Below are 15620 nucleotides of genomic sequence, written 5' to 3' on the forward strand. Positions count from 1 at the left end.
TTATTTTTGTCATAACCTTTAGAAATTTTGTCACCAAAATTCTATATATTTTTGCCTTTCGAAAAGCTATAAAAAAACAATACGGAGTACAGAAGTTATTGCATTTCCTCTGTAACTGTTCTTGTTAGTAGAATTAAAGTGTTTTAAAGGTTTTTTACTTTCCATTAAGAGGATTCTTTTACATAAAAAGTATGTGTTTTTTTATTTTATTATTATAGTAATTCGTATGACTTTATTATTATTATTAGTGTATTATATGTAATATGGTTTTTAGTGTAATGTTTCTTTTTAGCTAAAGAAATTAAGTTAATAAAATCTTTTTAGAAAAAAACAATATAATATAGAGCAAATGGTCCAAAAAAAAAAAATATAAGTTATATGACTTGCAAAGTTAATATGGGTATTGTGGACGCTCGAAAATGATTATGCGTTTCAATTTTTTTCTCGGAAAAGATTATGATATGAAAAAATATGCAATTGAGGTAATATCGTCATATTCATTAACAATCGTTAGTCAGATTTCGTTAAGTGTTTGGCACGTGAGAGACAAAATTACACGGTTGGTCCCTGAACCTTATAAAAAAATAAAAAATAATACTTCCAAATTTGATATCCACTAACCCATTTAACCACTTGCCAAAGTGCATTGTTTCCGAAAGGGGAATGGTTTCGAAAGACTTCCTCGATCGATAAGGTGGATACATTCCAAGTCCCCACCAATTGAAAACTCGAACCCACACTTCCATAGCGAACTTACAAAAAAATGATAGAATGATCAATCGTTTCAAGACTATCATCGCACATAGGACATCTTACCGAGTTAAGGTCAATACCCTTTTTATCTAACTCGACCCGTGTAGGAATACTTCTTCTCAACGATCTCCACGCAAATATTTCTACTTTTTTTGGAGCTAAGCTATTACGTACTATACCATTATATTGAAAAGCACTTTGGAGGATGTTTTCATCTTGTTCAGCCGCCATAATGCTTGTCTTAAAAAACCCTTTGTCGTTCATCTTCCATGTCCACCTGTCCTTGTTGTTGATGTCAATACGAACACTTTCAAGCTCAGATTCCAGCATCAAGCATTCCGAAGCTGACCTGCCAAAGAGTGGTCTGGACCACTGCCATGAAAAGGAACCTCCTGACCTGTTGTTGCTGCTTACGATTCTGTCACAAACCCGGACTGTTTTGCACGTTTCTAACAGAAAATGTCTCGGAAATTTCTCTTTTAATCGAACATTTCCATGCCACAAGTCTTCCCAAAAAAGAGTATCAACTCCATCACCAATAGATTTCACAAATGAAGAATTAAGATTCAAATCAAGCAAAGAAATATCACTGTGTAAACGAATAATAGAGGACCACAATGACCCGCCATTTGAAACAGAGTTAATCCCCAACCCGCCCTCCCGACCATATAGACTTTTGATAATGTTGACCCAAAAAGACCCGTTTTCTACCCGAAAGCGCCACTACCATTTGCAAGTTAAAGCTAAGTTTTTAGCCTTTAAAGACCCGACATTTAATCCCCATGACTCATATGGAACAAGTATATCATCCCATTTAATCCAAGCCATTTTGGTGTATTCACCCGACCCGCCCAAAAAAACTTACGCCTCAAACTCTCGAGAAGGTTGATGACACTTGTAGGAGCACGAAAAAGTGAGAAAAAGTACAACGGTAGGCTTGAGAGGACCGACTTGATAAGAGTTAATCTACCCCTAAAGAGCACTTTACGAAATCTGACTAACACTCGTTAATGAATTTGATGATATTACCTCAATTGCACATATTTTTTTCGAATCATACTCTTTTTTGGGCAAAAGTTGAAACATATAATCTTTTTCGGGCATCAGCAAAACTCATATTAATTTTATTGACAGATCGTATAACTTATGTTATTTTTTTGAATCATTTGTCATATAATGTATCGTAACAATTTTGAAATAATCTAATGACAACCCTTCAAGTTTCGTTAACTTACATAAATATTGTATAGCGGTTAAAAATCTAACAATTTAATATTTAAGTTTGCAACGTTTCTATAAAACACTTATTATTTTGTTTTGAATTAGCAATTAGCAATGTCCCTCTCTACATGGACATCCTCAATAAATAGAAGTGGTCCAGATTGTTTCAAACACAAACTAGTTAATGTAATCAATACTTTATGTGATTATTCCATATCTCTTGAACTAATAAATAGAAACATGCATGTGGCTATAATTTCAGAATGATGTGTATGTGTTTAAATCCAAAAGTTGTAACTCCATTAAACATAATAACTATAAATGAGTAAAATAGTACAAGTTTAATACGGAGTAGTAGCATCTTTTTTTTTGGTGTTATTACATTTATTATTTGTCAACGAGCTTACGAGCTAGAAAAAACATTTTAGTGGGAGATTCATTCGTACACTATCAAGTTTTAACCGTACATTGAAACATGATATTGTAAGTATATACATACACATAAGAACACATTGGTAGTACTCTATTAAACGTTATTGCTGAACAAATCTAACACTCTTTTTTTTTTTAACAGTATAAAGTATAATACTATTAGCCTTGGTAACTTTCTGTATATGAATATAAAGATTATTATACTATTTTTTATTTTTATTTTTTGAAAATAACTTTTTATACGAATATACGCGTAGGTATTTAAAGCAACATTTGGTCAACCATTTGGGAGAAAATAGTTCCACTGTAGCAGTTAATAAACTTTTGTCATTCGAAATATTTATAGTACGTGCCATTAACACATGTATATCGATCTACTTTTTTGTTACAACTATACTGTATTTGTTTTTAATTAATAAAGTACAACTATCTTTTCAATTTTTCATGAAGTACGACGACTTAGAATCGACTGGATGGGATACATAGAGGTTAATTAAGTGTACGTACTTTTCTTAAACTATCGACGTGGCCATGCAATATGGTACGTACGACGAGGTGACGGTAATTAATTTAATTTAATGATGATGATAATATAAAAGGGGGATGATTCTCACACACACTTTTTTGATTCTCACACACCTATTTTAATCTTTTACTCTTCTAATAATACTCAATTGGTGTGTGAGGATAAAAAAAATTTGTGTGTGAGAATCATCCCCTAATATAAAAGTGCTGTTAACAGTTTAAAATGTTTTGAAAACATTAAAAATTATGATTTTTGGGTTATGATTTTATCGACATGACCAACTTGACAATATTTTAAACAAGAAAAATTCTGAAAATGTTTAACATATCTTAACCAAGATATAGTTAAGGACCATATATGGTAGTTGGGAAAATAATTGAAAGAAAATGACACCTCATGTGGTGTATGAACAAACATTACCTGTGTTTGATGGCAATTGAAGCTACTCAAGAATTAGAGGACCATACGAAACTGACAAATAATTATGATCAGTAGTTAAAAATATCGTGTTTGATTAATTGATTTAACATGGTTGTTGTTGATAATCGTTGTTTTTAACCTTTATAGATGTTTTATAAAGAAATTCAAATAACTACATCGCGTTCAACGAGCATGGTAGATTAAAAGCGATTAATGAAAAACAAAACGAAAGGTTCGATATCAAACATATTGTAATGCAAACTTAGAAAATTAAACGACAAACATTCCCAACTTGAATAGTGGAGAAATCAGAATTTTAGATGAATCGTACACTAAGCTGCGTAGTAGCACTGACATTCTCAATTTTTGTTATCCCGCAATATGAAGAAAACTGTAAATCTATTAAAAAAGTATTTACGCCGTGTTTATGAATTATATATTTTGAATATTGAAAGTAAAATAAAAAACTCGGATAATTTGATGAAGTTAAAGAGTAAACGGGTTAGGGCGACCTCGCTTCGCGATCGAGAACATTTGTGAAATCAATTTTTTAGAAGAAGGGGAAAATAGAAGCAAAATAAATAAATTGAAGTGGGTAAAAACTGAATGTAGAAAAAAATGATGACGTAAGCATAATGTCTGCGTGATTGCATGACGTCAGCCGACTACTATTCATATTTTTTGTTACTTAGTAAAAAGTAGTAAGGCCACTCCCTATCGTAACTAAACTATTCATCCTCTTAACATGCCACATCAGCGCCACATCAGCACCTAAATCCTATAACTAGCCCATGAAATCCTATAACTAAACACTGCCTATCGTAGCTAAAACATATTCCTCTTAACTGCCACATCACTAATTAATTTCCTTTTATATTAATTTTAACACACATAAAAATAATGCTTGTATATAATATAGCTAAAAAAGGTTGCAACTTTTGCATTAAAGTTTGTACATTTTGTGAAAGGGGTGTTTTTTTACAAAAGGTTGTGAGTGGGTCCTATTTTGGCAAAGATTCATCCGTTAAATCCATAGAGATTGCTTATAACTAAAACCTATAATGAAGCCGTGCCTATGGCATTATACGGGTAATGAACGGGTGGCTACGGGTGGTGACGGGTAATGCTCCCATAGGGAGTGGTCTAAGGCCACTCCCTATCGTAACTAAACTATTCATCCTCTTAACATGCCACATCAGCGCCACATCAGCACCCAAATCCTATAACTAACCCATAAAATCCTATAACTAAACACTGCATATCATGATTAAAACATCTTCCTCTTAACTGCCACGTCATTAATTTATTTCTTTTTATATTTATTTTAAATTCTAAATGACATAAAAATATTAATAAAACATGCACTTTGGAAATTGGTTCGAGTACTGTATTTGGCATATAACCATTTGGAAATTGATTCAAGCAAGAACTATCTGTAATTAAAACATGCACTTTTTCAGCAATGGGACCCACTTTTACTTTATAGCATTCTCCAAATCCATGGAGAAGACGGATAACTAAAGCGGGTAACTACTACGTGCCTATGGTTCATTACGGGTAATGACGGGTAACTAACGGGTAATTGACCATAGGGAGTGGTCTAATAGTAATATCAGTGGATGATAAAGCTAGGGATGGCGCCCGCGGGTAACGGAGACGGGTTCTATATACCCGCGACACGACCGTCGTTTTTTTTTTTTTTGTGCACGTTGAGACCCGTTACCCGTTCACGGGTAAAAACTTTTCGCCCATGCCCGTGACCCGCGGGTTAGGGTAATAATAATATACAACTTTTTATTAGAAAATTCAAATAATTTTATTAAGTATAAAACGATATGTACAAGCTATATGTATAATGACATGAAAATTAAGTTTTTTACTTTTATATAATATGATATTTTTAATCATTATTCAAATACTAGTAAAATAGCTTTTAAATTTAATAATGATAAGTATTAATTCGTGAGTAAATTAAGAAAAGTTTCATGTATTCACGGGTCGGGTTTTACTCGCGACGGGTAGTATATACCCGCGACACCCGCCCGCGACCCGCCGGCGGGTATAAATTTTTACCCGTACCCGTGCCTGCGGGTAAGATTTAATGATTTTACCCGTCCATCACGAATCGGGTACCCGCGGGTTACGGGTTTTTTCTCGCCCATTGCCATCTCTAGATAAAGCCCCTACATCGGAACAGATATGTAGAATCACAAAAATAGTGACAAAAATAGTGTGTGTCACATACACACATACTTAAAAGACTAAAATTCGAATTTATATAATGTATGGGATATTGTTGAATTTATCCGTTTTGTGGATATGTATATAATTGTTTTGTCTTATTTGTTTTGAAATTGAAATTTCAAGTTGGCCAAGCTTTCGTCATTTAAGTTGTCATGTTGAATAATGGTAAATTTGTAATTTGTGATGTATAATAAAATTCATGAAATGTGATTGTGACATGTGTTGTATAAAAAATTTGCAAATGCCCGTGTGATATGGTGGTTGAAATGCAATGGTAATTAGTTTCGTGTATAATGGTAAACTGTGTATAATATAAGTAGGTAATTTATATATATATATATTTTTTTAACGATGTGACAATCCGGAAATTTCCGACCAAATTTAAACTTAATCTTTATATGTTTCCGACACGATAAGCAAAGTCTGTAATATTGATTCTCAAACTTTTTGAACTAATGTTATATATTCAGTTAACCTTTGACTATTGACCGACGATTCACGTACATCTATATATATATATATATATAATAAGTTGGAATATTAATTATTCATAAATAACTTGCAATGTGTATTTAAAAACTGATTTATGTATATTAAATAAAGATATATACATAATACATATATATAATTTCGACTTTTTTGCTCAGTTGGTCCCTCTATTATACCCCAAATCGCTGGTTTGGTCCCTCAGTTTTTAATTTGGCAATCAGAGTCCCTTTATTATTTTAATTTTGCAATTGGAGTCCCTCCGTCAACTGGACATCCAAATCGAACGTTAACTATCATCATGTGAGTTACACGTGATGGGTATTATCGGAATTAAATTTTTTTTTTTTGGTATTTAATAACGCCAACGGGTAAGGTCTCCACTTTCATCCTCCGCTTTTCACTCTCTTCTCACTTGAAACCCTAATTCATTTACATAACGTATTAATCAGAAATTGGAGCTACAAATCGATAACAATGGAATGCTGGTGTGGTCGACCTTGTGTAATTCGAATATCTGGCACTGAATCTAACCCTGGACGTCGATTCTATACATGTGAAAAAAAGGTAAGATTGTTTATGTTGTTTCGAATTTTATGAAATAATTAACAAGATGTTAGCATTTCCTGTTTATGTTGTTGCTCAGATCACTAGGTGCGACTTCTTTGCTTGGTATGATCCTCCAAATACAATCAATGCCCTAGCTACACTTATGAATGCCAAAATGGAAGTGGATGAAAAGCTCAAAGATGCAGAAAAAAGAGGGACGAATTGGAAGATGATGTGTATATTTAGCTGGATTGTGTTTGGTATTTATTTTTTTAGTCATTGAAATTGTGGTGTATGTATGATGTACTTTGTAAAATGGTAATGGTAATGGAATGAAGGTTGTTTTGTTAAATTTTGCATCTGTTTTATATGTGTATCAGTAACCTTACAACACAAGACAATGACTCCAAGTGTAGACAATAAATTGTAACCAAAGTCATACAGTGTAACCAAAAACACAAGACAATACATTGTAACTAAAGTGAAATGACAAACATACAGACAATACATTGTAACTAAAGTGAAATGACAAACATACAAGCATTACCAAATGTCATAGATTCCAAAAGTCAACATAAGTACGTAGTACCAGTTACCAAATGTGCTTAAACTTACCAAAAGACAACAACACACCTTAATAAAATACAAACATTGTACCAAGTCACATAACAAGTTTTAAGTAGACATAAAACACATGATTAAAACACAAACCACCACCAACATTCACTTCTTCTTCTTCCCTTTTCCAACTACCATTGTCTTCTTTGAAGATAGCTTAACTTTCACTGTCTTTTTTGTCCACTTGTTATCCACATTCCCACTTCTTTTCTTCTCACCTGTACAAGTACTCTTATTGTGTCCATAAGTACCACATGTGCCACACTTCTTTAGCTTGCCTATAAATATTAACAAAATAAATACCATATTAATTGAAATGGTACTAGATGTAATTAATAAATAAAATGAGCATACCTTTTGAGCTAAGTTTACCACTATCACCAATGACATCAACTTCATTTTTGGACAACCTTCTTTTCTTTTTTGGACGACCAGGTGTGGAAATAGTCTTTGGTGATACCAGAGTGAACATGCCTTCTGCCTTTGGCCATAAGCTTCTCCCATTCAATGGCTCAATGGTGTATTGGTAAGTTTTGATCCATGTATCTAACAAATACACTGGATGAACCCATGTTTCTGGTTCACCAGTTTCCAAACCATTTTCACTCATGTTATAAAACACTGCAATTGCATGCTTACAAGGTATCCCTGTTAGTTCCCACTTTCTACAAGCACATGATCTAGTCTCCATATCCACAACATATTGATTAACTTTTCCACTCACTTGGTACCTTTGATCTCCACCCCATAAGACAGTACACTGGTGAGCCTCAGATTTGATTTTGTCAAACAATTTGGTGGCTGCAGGTGTTAAAGGGCCATTAGTCTTGGAAATGTTTTTCTTTACATTAACAATTCTCTTCATGCAATACTCTCGGATGTATTCTAAAGCTGTAACTATGGGTTTGTCACGTGCATCAACTAACCATCTGTTGAAACACTCACACATGTTACTGAGCAACACATCTGATACAGCCCTTCCTGTAAAATGACTCCTTGCCCACTGATGGGCAGGAATTTTAGCTAACCAAACAAAAGCTTCATTATCAAACTCCTTCAATTGTTGCATAGCCTGCTCAAACTCAGGAACTGTTGTTACACTAGCACATCTCCACAAGTGATTCTTATAAGCAACACCCCTGAAATCCCCTTTCATATTCCCATGAATATGTCTAAGGCAATGTCTATGCTCAGCACAAGGAAACACATTTGTAACAGCTTGTATTAAACCCTAACAGCATAAAACAATAAAAGTTAAAGTAACTAACCATTAACAAATGTAATGTAATTAAATTAAATATGAATTAAACAAGTAATTTTTACCTTTTGCCTGTCACTGATAAAAGTAAAGTTAGAATTGGTAGACAAGTCAAGATCTTGACCCAAGCACTCTAAGAACCAAGTCCAGGATGAACCACACTCTTGTTCAACAATGGCATATGCTACAGGATATATGCCATTGTTTGAATCAACCCCTACAGCACTCAAAATACAACCAGTTGCAGGTTGTTTCATAAAAGCACCATCCAACCCAAGTAGATCTCTACCTATTGCTTTAAAACCCTTCTTCAATGGTCCCAAACAAATGTAAATTCTCTTGAAAACCCTAGTTTCAGACTTTAGGGTTCCTGGCTCAACCTCAAACTTAACAGTAGTATCAACATTACCTCTCTTTAATTCACAAACATAATCTCTGAGCTCAGCATACTGAGATTTATAATCCCCTTGAATCATCTTTGTTGCCTTTCTCACAGCACGATATGCTTTATGCTCACTGATGATTAATTCAGTTTCTGTTTCCAAATATGATCTGACAGCTTTAATTGGTATCTTTGGATTCTTTTGAATTTGAGGTACCAACCGATTTGATAAAAATTGGTAAGTGCAGAATTTTAGTATTCTTGCAGGTTGACATTCATGTTGGTGTCTGTAGGTTCTAACCTCCCATTCTTCACTATCTTTTTCTTTGGATACCAACAACACCCACTCACAAACAATGTGTAATTCCCTTTTTGCCCATTTGTTAGTCTTCCCACTACAAGATTCCCCTGCTTTTTTAATTTGACTAGTCACTTTCTCTTTACTCTTCCCAACTACACCACCTTTAACTCTTAATTTACTGGGCCCCACATCACATTTTGTCTTCTTTGACAAATCACTTTGACTAACTATCTCACCACCTTTTGAATTTATACACAACCCTTCACATTTAACCCTAATTCTTCTTTTGTCATTCTTAACAATAACTAGCTTTCTCCTAGTTTCAATAGCATGCATTCTCACAGCTTGCCTAACCTCTGATTTACTTTCAAACTTTTGTCCAAGATAGAAGATAGTTTTTCCCACTTGAACACTACCTTCAACCTCCTTTTTATGATTACGAATTCTCTTCTTCCTTACCCCTTCTTCATCACTTTGAGAATCATAGCTTTCAAAACCATCATTGTTCAACACTTCCAATTCTGTACCCTCAATATTGACCTCATCATCTTCAAATGAGTTACAGCCATTTCCCATAAACTCTACATTCTTATCAATGTTAAAATTAAAATCTTTCATCTCTACATGAACATCCAAAATCTCATTTTCATCATCAACAATGTAATCACTATCCTCAGAGTCACTACCTTCACTGTTATCACCCTCTACTAAGCTCCCATCACTGTGAACACCACCAACTACTAAGTTATCATTATTAATTTGTTCTGACCATAACCTCTTCCCTTTCATATCCTCATGTTCAGCATACACATCAATTTGCCTATAAATCACATCACCATCTTCTAGACAACTAAGCAAATAGTCCCTATGTTCATTATCATTTAAAAGATTTAACCCAGTATCCATGTTTGTATTGGGTTTAAGAAAACGATATACCACAGACCTGGTGGGATCATAACCTAATTCTTGCATGACTGAATCCAGTTGTCCTAAACAAAACTTTTCAATGTCAAAACAATCAATGTAATCAATTTTACCTTCTGTGTACACAACTTCACTACCCATTCTAAAATATCCACCATGATGTAACACAATCGTGAACAAATCAGGGTATACATCTGAAAAATGTGTAAAAAATTAAAGTTAACAAAACAATTACCTAATAATATTTAGGGTTCCACAGAATTATGAGCTTTGGGTGCATAAAACATACCGTATAATTGGTCGATAGCCTTTTGATCAGTTTCTGATGTACGAATAGTCCATGAATCATCCATTGAATCATCCATTGATAATCAATTTTGCTTTTAGGTTTTACTTCGTGGTTAACACTATTTGGAGGGATGAGTGTGAAAATCGGTGGATAATAGTGGGGGACCATACCCGTTTGGGTTTATTCAGTACCAAGAATTAAAATTAATTCCGATATTACCCATCACGTGTAACTCACGTGATGGGAGTTAACGTTCGATTTGGATGTCCGTTAGACGGAAGACTCCAATTGCAAAATTAAAATAATAAAGGGACTCTGATTGCCAAATTAAAAACTGAGGGACCAAACCAGCGATTTGGGGTATAATAGAGGGACCAACTGAGCAAAAAAGTCTATAATTTCAAGTTATTTATTAAACGATAGTAACATTCGTTTATTGATTCGATTGATATTTAGATAAGTTAACTAAAACCTTTAAGATGAACAAGTAAAACACTAATTTACTACAGTATTTTCGAATTGCTACAGTACCCGAAAAGCTACAATGTTTTCGACAATCACTATTTGCTACAGTAAAAACGTCTTGCTACAGTAAAACACTATTTGTTACAGTAAAACGACTTTGCTGCAGTGAAACACTATTTGCGTATGTTTACAGTAAAAACGACTTTGCTACAGTAAATGCTATTTGTTACAGTAAACACTATTTTGCTACAGCAAACACTATTTGCTACAGTGAATGATATGTCGACAAACAAGAAAACAAAACATATTAAGTGCGTACCAGCTGGCCATGCGATCACATGGCAAATGTGCATGAAACCCATGCGATCGCATGGGTGAAGAAATCAGCAAACATCTATAAATTGAGGAGTCGTGCACTGGTTACACACACATATATTTCTATCTATATTACTCCGTATGTTATTTATTTTATTTAAATTATTAATATTATTATTATTATTATTAAGATTAATATTAATCTTATAGTGAGGAGTATTATTATTATTATTATTTATACATAAAATACTACGACGAGGTTCTGCTCGCGTGTTTATGAACTGGGTTTTCAAATGGGTTAGAGCTAAAGAAATTACGGGTTATAGCTATGGAGGTTATGAGTAATGTTTGGGGGTATGCTTGTGAGGTCAATCTAGTGTTTATCATCTTCGTTGCGTCTACGTACTTTTCTACAATATTGAATCACAATATTGATACGTGAGCATTCATATCTTATCTTTTATATATTAATAGTGTATCCATGTCTAGTGCTCGAGTATATATGTTTATGCATGCTTGTATGCTTTAATTTTGTCGTTAGATAGTTTATGATGAATCACGAATTTGATACATATGCTACTGATATAAAGTATATGATATGCATGTTTTTGGAAAGCTGGCGAAAAATTATTAACTTTTCATTTAGAAATTGCGTGATTTCGATGAACGGATTAAAAGATATGGTCAACTGAATTATGGTTAACGTTAATTGAAATTCTGTTTGAAACTGTAAATTAATATTTGAACAACTTTTCTATGAGATTCATAAATTGAATTTTCAAATATTACTAATCGAGTAAATGAATTTCTATATAAGGCACGTCTCGTCTTGTTGAGCAATTGTCAAGGTTGACTGTCTTATCATGTTTTAAAGCTTTATAAACACTATAATATGATTTTACAAGTATTGGAAAACTATGTGAAATAATAAAATATTTTCTATTGCCATGATAATTCAAATATAATACAGCTCCTGAAATAAATAATATTTTGAGTTTGATAAACTATAAATTCGTTCAATTATCAAGACTTATACTATGTTAATAAACATGTAGAGATTTAAAGATCATATTGGGTCAGGTTGACTTTTGAGATGACTTTTGTTAACTTTTGCATGTCGGTCTCGAGCATTAGGATTGTGATACACTATGACCCGACCTAGCCTGTTAGACATTTATTGACCAACATATGTTCTCTAGGTTGAAATCTATGATTACTTTGCACTCCGAGTTTCGGTCACATTTCGATGAATGACCTTATGTGCTGCTGAGGTGAGTTTCATTTGCTCCCTTTTTAATTGCTTTTGCAATATATATTTTTGGGCTTAGAATACATGCAATTTATTTTAAACGCAATGGATACAAGTACATACTAAATTCTACACCGAGTTTGAACCGAAAATCCCTTAGCTTTGGTAACTAGTAACTGCCAGTTATAAAAACTGGTGGGCGCGAGTAGTTGTATATGGATCCGTAGGGCTTGACATCCCCGTCCGCTCCAGGTATAGAAACCCTAGCCTGAACTATAAAGCGGACGTATGTTATTTGAGTTAATACACGTTGGATTGCGTGTATTGTACATGTTGGTTGCATGTATGTTAAAACACGGGTACTTATTATAACGTTAAAGTTTTGTTACCAGGGTGCTCAATCTTGTAGAATAATTTGATAAACGTTTCGGATGAAAAAACTGAAATCTTGTGATCCACCTTTATATACAGATTATGCGCAACATTAAAACTATGAACTCACCAACCTTTGTATTGACACTTTTAAGCATGTTTATTCTCATGTTCCTAGAAGTCTTCCGCTATTTGCTTATACGTTATACAAGCTATGTGCATGGAGTCATACATGCTTTATTCGAGAAAACTTTGCATTCACAAAATCATCACCATGTATCTTATTTGAGTGTATTGTCAACGGATGTATTGTTAGAAACTATTATATACGATGATTGTCTATACGTAGAAATCATCAGACGTCGAAAACCTTGGATTTATATATTAATTTATGGTGTACCTTTTCAAAAGAATGCAATGTTTACAAAACGTATCATATAGAGGTCAAAACCTCACTATGAAATCAATGAATGATGTATTCGTCCAAATGGATTTGGACGGGTCATCACAAACATTTTTTGACATCAATAGATTATTTATTTTAACGACCCTCATCATTTGCACGTATCACACATGTTCGGACGGAAACCCGAACCCGATCGACGATACCCCGGAACACATCCATTCGGATGGTGTTTCTGGGTAGAGGTCCGTGAACGAATCTGGTAAAACCTCCGTATATTATTGTTATTTATTACTCCGTATTTTATTTACTCCTATTCTGTAATTAGTTTTGATTGTGCATTTTCTCTCATTTTCCAAACGATAAATAGACCAATAAATCAAAAAAATAATATACCGATAAAGGTATTATAATTTTTGTACTTGTCAAACAAAGAAGAAGATGATGGGGCATGTAGGTGGTGAAATTGTAGCTGTGAGTTAAACAATACTAGCTTAAGACCCGCGAACTCGCGGGGTTATTTTAGGGACGAATCAAAAAATTAATTGTAAGAATAATTATATTTTATATAGTACTCCGTATTTGTTAAGTTATTAAGAAACTAAAATAGTTTCAATAGTAATGTTGAATTAGTGTTCATAAAGCAAATAAGTTATAACCTGAAAAATAAAATAAAAATAAATAACAGAATACCATATAACCCGTTTTTTTGTTGAGCAGTTGACATGGATATATGGAACATATGGAAAACCACATAACCCATTGTTTCGTTGATCAATTCACTTTTAGAGCGTGAATATGCGTCTAGCTTAAACCATGCGAAATCACGAGATAACACTTGAAAAATTGTCGTGATGGAGTAATACATTATAAGGAAGTAAATGAGTTTTTTATTTTGTTACATGAGTGTTAAATTAACTTTAGACCGGAAGAGAAAGAGAAACATATAAATACATCTTTTGAACTTACATATAAAAATATGTATGAATACTTGCTTTTCTAAAAATAAAAACATTCATAAATATGTTTATATATAAATATATAAGTATACCCCATACCCCACACATGTGAGATTGGGTATTGTTGTTGTTATTATTGTATAAATATATAAGTATCAATTTATACACATTTGTTTCCATCTACAACAACCAAAAAAGAACAGTGAAAAACCCAACATTAATAATCTTCGTACAAATGTTAAAAATCCATCAAAAAAATCCACCATGAGCGATTCAATAGGTATTACTTGTTTAACCCGGTTCGCCAACCAACCATACCCATTCAAATTTTCAGTATAACTTTTAGCAACCATTCAGAGCCTTGGAGTGTTACTTTGCATAAAAAAGATATTACATTCATTGAACAATGTACCTAACATAAATCTAATCCCAGGGGGGTTTTAGTAATGTGTGTGTCCCCTCCAATGAAATCAAATTTACCAAAAGTGCTTGTATTACATAAACACAAATGGGCCTTGTATATTTACTCAATGACCATGCAAGCAAAGTTAGAGGTAAAAGACAAACATGACTTTTAATCACAATCAGGGGGTACATAGTCGTATGCCATTCATCAGTAGCTAATACACGTCGTTTTGCCTACATGATATAAACAAAAAACCTTTAGAAAACAACGGTATTCGGGGACATAACTAAAACGTCAAATGCAATGTATAAAGAATTCAAAACATAATTGCCAAATGCTTAAACTTATTTTTTTAATTAAAATAGTCATACACAGTCAACACATAAAGTGGCTATGAAGCTAAAGTTTGAGAAATAGTTGAATTCTTTTATTAAAATAGCCATACACAATCAACTGATTAAGTGGCTATCAAGTTAAAGTTTGAAACACAGTTGATTTTAGTACAATACAAATAACGAAGTCGCTGGGAAAGTTAAAGACAAAAAGCTGAATGAAAACCTCATAGAGTACTACTTTTCATATCTAGGTGAAGTATTAATTAAGTCACTATGTTTTCCTTTTTGAGGCAACATTAAAGCAATTTTATATCTAAACTGTAGATGTACGAAAGTCAAATAAGTCATACTATAATACACTCCACAAATAACATGTAACAAATCAGAAGTGGGTAAAGACCTGTAGAACGGGTCGGTCTATAGACAGGGCCTGTCCTGAGTATTTTGATGCCCAGTGCAGTATAGTCGAAAGATGCCCTTACCAAATTAAGTTGTTTAACAAAAGAACTACTCCGTATTACATATCATAAGTTAAATTACTATATAATCAAATTCTTCTAGGCTTTAAATATAACACAGTAACTTTTATGAAACTATCACATACAAATACAAAGTTATGTAAATACGGAGAACTATTTACTAACGTGAGAGACCAAAAATAGTACTACTCCGCAAGGATATACGGAGTAAAATTCAACTACCAACAAAACTAA

General features: G+C 33.2%; 2 protein-coding genes across 2 annotated transcripts; both read right to left on the reverse strand.

The window, feature by feature from the left end:
* Positions 1-753: 753 nt before the first annotated feature.
* Positions 754-1857, reverse strand: LOC139863435 (uncharacterized). Its single transcript, XM_071852072.1, has 2 exons — positions 1783-1857; positions 754-1476 (listed from the first exon to the last, which is right to left on the reverse strand). Exons 1-2 carry the CDS (start codon positions 1855-1857, stop codon positions 754-756), a joined length of 798 nt encoding a protein of 265 aa, XP_071708173.1.
* Positions 1858-7163: 5306 nt separating this feature from the next.
* LOC139862015 (uncharacterized) lies at positions 7164-10782 on the reverse strand. The gene is made up of 4 exons (XM_071850556.1): positions 10404-10782; positions 8573-10308; positions 7604-8480; positions 7164-7527 (listed from the first exon to the last, which is right to left on the reverse strand). Exons 1-4 carry the CDS (start codon positions 10477-10479, stop codon positions 7355-7357), a joined length of 2862 nt encoding a protein of 953 aa, XP_071706657.1. The 5' UTR covers positions 10480-10782; the 3' UTR covers positions 7164-7354.
* Between the last annotated feature and the right edge of the window lie 4838 nt (positions 10783-15620).

Source organism: Rutidosis leptorrhynchoides, chromosome 8, assembly GCF_046630445.1.
Source record: "Rutidosis leptorrhynchoides isolate AG116_Rl617_1_P2 chromosome 8, CSIRO_AGI_Rlap_v1, whole genome shotgun sequence".
Classification (NCBI taxonomy): domain Eukaryota; kingdom Viridiplantae; phylum Streptophyta; class Magnoliopsida; order Asterales; family Asteraceae; genus Rutidosis; species Rutidosis leptorrhynchoides.

Bases quoted from the DNA above. Each gene is read 5' to 3' on its own strand.
- LOC139863435 (XM_071852072.1), bottom strand. From the start codon at position 1,857: ATGCCCGAAAAAGATTATATGTTTCAACTTTTGCCCAAAAAAGAGTAT. The intron at 1,477-1,782 runs GTAATATCATCA...TGCAAATGGTAG, and splicing joins AAAAAATATGTGCAATTGAG to TGGCGCTTTCGGGTAGAAAA.
- LOC139862015 (XM_071850556.1), bottom strand. From the start codon at position 10,479: ATGGATGATTCAATGGATGATTCATGGACTATTCGTACATCAGAAACT. The intron at 10,309-10,403 runs GTATGTTTTATG...CACATTTTTCAG, and splicing joins GGCTATCGACCAATTATACG to ATGTATACCCTGATTTGTTC. The intron at 8,481-8,572 runs GTAAAAATTACT...TTATGCTGTTAG, and splicing joins TTATCAGTGACAGGCAAAAG to GGTTTAATACAAGCTGTTAC.